This window comes from Mandrillus leucophaeus, unplaced genomic scaffold, assembly GCF_000951045.1.
Source record: "Mandrillus leucophaeus isolate KB7577 unplaced genomic scaffold, Mleu.le_1.0 Scaffold298, whole genome shotgun sequence".
Classification (NCBI taxonomy): domain Eukaryota; kingdom Metazoa; phylum Chordata; class Mammalia; order Primates; family Cercopithecidae; genus Mandrillus; species Mandrillus leucophaeus.
The window spans coordinates 2,383,845-2,385,793 of record NW_012103120.1 but is presented as its reverse complement, the minus strand read 5'-3'; the positions used below and the strand labels follow the sequence as shown (position 1 = coordinate 2,385,793).

General features: G+C 36.4%; 1 protein-coding gene across 1 annotated transcript in view; it reads right to left on the bottom strand.

Moving 5' to 3' along the window:
• Positions 1-751: 751 nt before the first annotated feature.
• LAMB4 (laminin, beta 4) overlaps positions 752-1,949 on the bottom strand; it is a 128,739-nt gene continuing 127,541 nt past the window's right edge. Inside the window, exon 36 of the mRNA XM_011986387.1 lies at positions 752-1,367. Coding sequence (XP_011841777.1) covers positions 1,228-1,367 — 140 coding nt within the window. The 3' untranslated portion in view covers positions 752-1,227. The remainder of the gene's footprint in view (positions 1,368-1,949) is intronic.

Below are 1,949 nucleotides of genomic sequence, written 5' to 3'. Positions count from 1 at the left end.
TTTTTTTTTTTTTTTTTTTTTTGAGACAGAATCTTGCTCTGCCACCCAGGCTGGAGTGCAGTGGCCTGATCTCGGCTCACTGCGACCTCTTCCTCCTGGATTTAAGCTATTTTCCTGCCTCAGCCTCCGAGTAGCTGGGATTACAGGTGTGCACCACCATGCCCAGCTAATTTTTGTATTTTTAGTAGAGACAAGGTTTCGCCACATTGGCCAGGCTGGTCTTGAACTCCTGACCTCAGATGACCTGCCTTCCTCCGTATCCCAAAGTGCTGAGATTATAGGCATGAGCCACCACGCCTGGCTTTAAATCCATTTTTTATGAGTCAGTCCTTAATGGAAATGCTCCAGCAGATCTTCCTTTTTCATATGTCAGTGTTGATGTTTATTATTTCTTATTCAAAAATGTGAAACCAAACTCCCTTAAAATAATCTTTCTGAAGGATAGCTTTCACAAACAGAAGCAATTTGTTCTATTATAAATCACACATGCAAAAAAAGTTAGTGTGAAATCAGACTCATTTTGAAATGAGACAATATGATTTTTATACTAAACAATAAGAACATGATTGCTAGTCTTTTAAAAATAAGCAACACATTTTACAGAAAAAATGTCCACTGATAAATGAGGAGAAGTAGTTCAATATTTATCTTTTTGAATATTGTTCCAGTGCCATTTGGGGAAAATAGAATCCCCTGGTTGAGAATGAGTGTGTAGGAAAGTAGGTATAAAAGCAAGTTACATTTTGAATTCTATGCAGTTTATTCACAAAAGAATAGTTTTGCAAATAAAAGTAAATCCAAATAAACATAAAATCTAGGGCAATCTAGTACATGCCATCCATATGTATTCCATCCTAGTATTGGAGATATTTATTTAATGTTTAGGTTTATTTGACTGAAATGATTATTAGTAAGTAGAGTACTTACTTAAATTTCTACTTGTTATATGGAACCTGTTATTTTTAAGTTAGGAAAGAGAAAGGAAGGCAAGAGGAAAGGTTTCTGAAACCAGAGACAATCTCATTACTTTCCCCTTTCAGTTATGAAGTGGCATTTTCCTGGTGGCATTTCAACCTCCAACCACACTGAGCAGGTGTGTAATAAGGACAGGCTGTGGGGAAGGAAGGTAGAAGACATTCTCAGTATTTCACAGGTTCAACAGAGCCCCATGGGCTTGTACATCAGAAACCAGAAACAAAGGCACAAGCTTTTGCACTTTAACTCTGCCTAGCTATAGCACGTAGCATATTTTTTTTCTTGTTCAACGATTTCATTTTTAATGGCAACAACTTGATCTTCCAATATTCTCAGTTGATCAGCTTTTGCTTGTCTACTTAGATTCAAATCTTGGATTTTCCTTTCTAAATCTGAAAGTAGAAAATGAAAGAAATGATACATTTCCATTTGATAGATTCCTCCTGGATATCCACATTATACCAAACACAGGGATTTGCGCGCCTCTCAAAGATATATTTAGTTTTCTGTTTTGAGTCAATGGATAAAACATCTATTTTCATCAGGCTTCTCAAGGTTTTCATATAAATTAGAGCAAACTGACATTTTTGTCTAAAACTTTTATATCTAAAGGCATTTATCAATGTGAGGCTGTAGCTGGTTAGAATTCATTAGAAATGAAAAGACAGATAACATCCTTGATGGGACTTGCTGAAGTGCTATATTTCCAAAGGTTTGTTCTTATTATTTTAGCTTCATTTTAAAACATGTTCTTTACTTTAGTGTTTTCCAGTCTTTCAGAAAAAAAGACTGACTTTCATGTGTTCATTCTTCTTCTCTGCTGATACTGAAGTCTCTGAACAGTAACAGCTAAGTGATGCCTTTGTTGGCTTCACGCCTATCCATCCATCAATCCATTGATCCATCGACCCATCCATTGACCCATCCATCAATCCATCCATCCATCCATCCATCCATCCATCCATCCATCCATC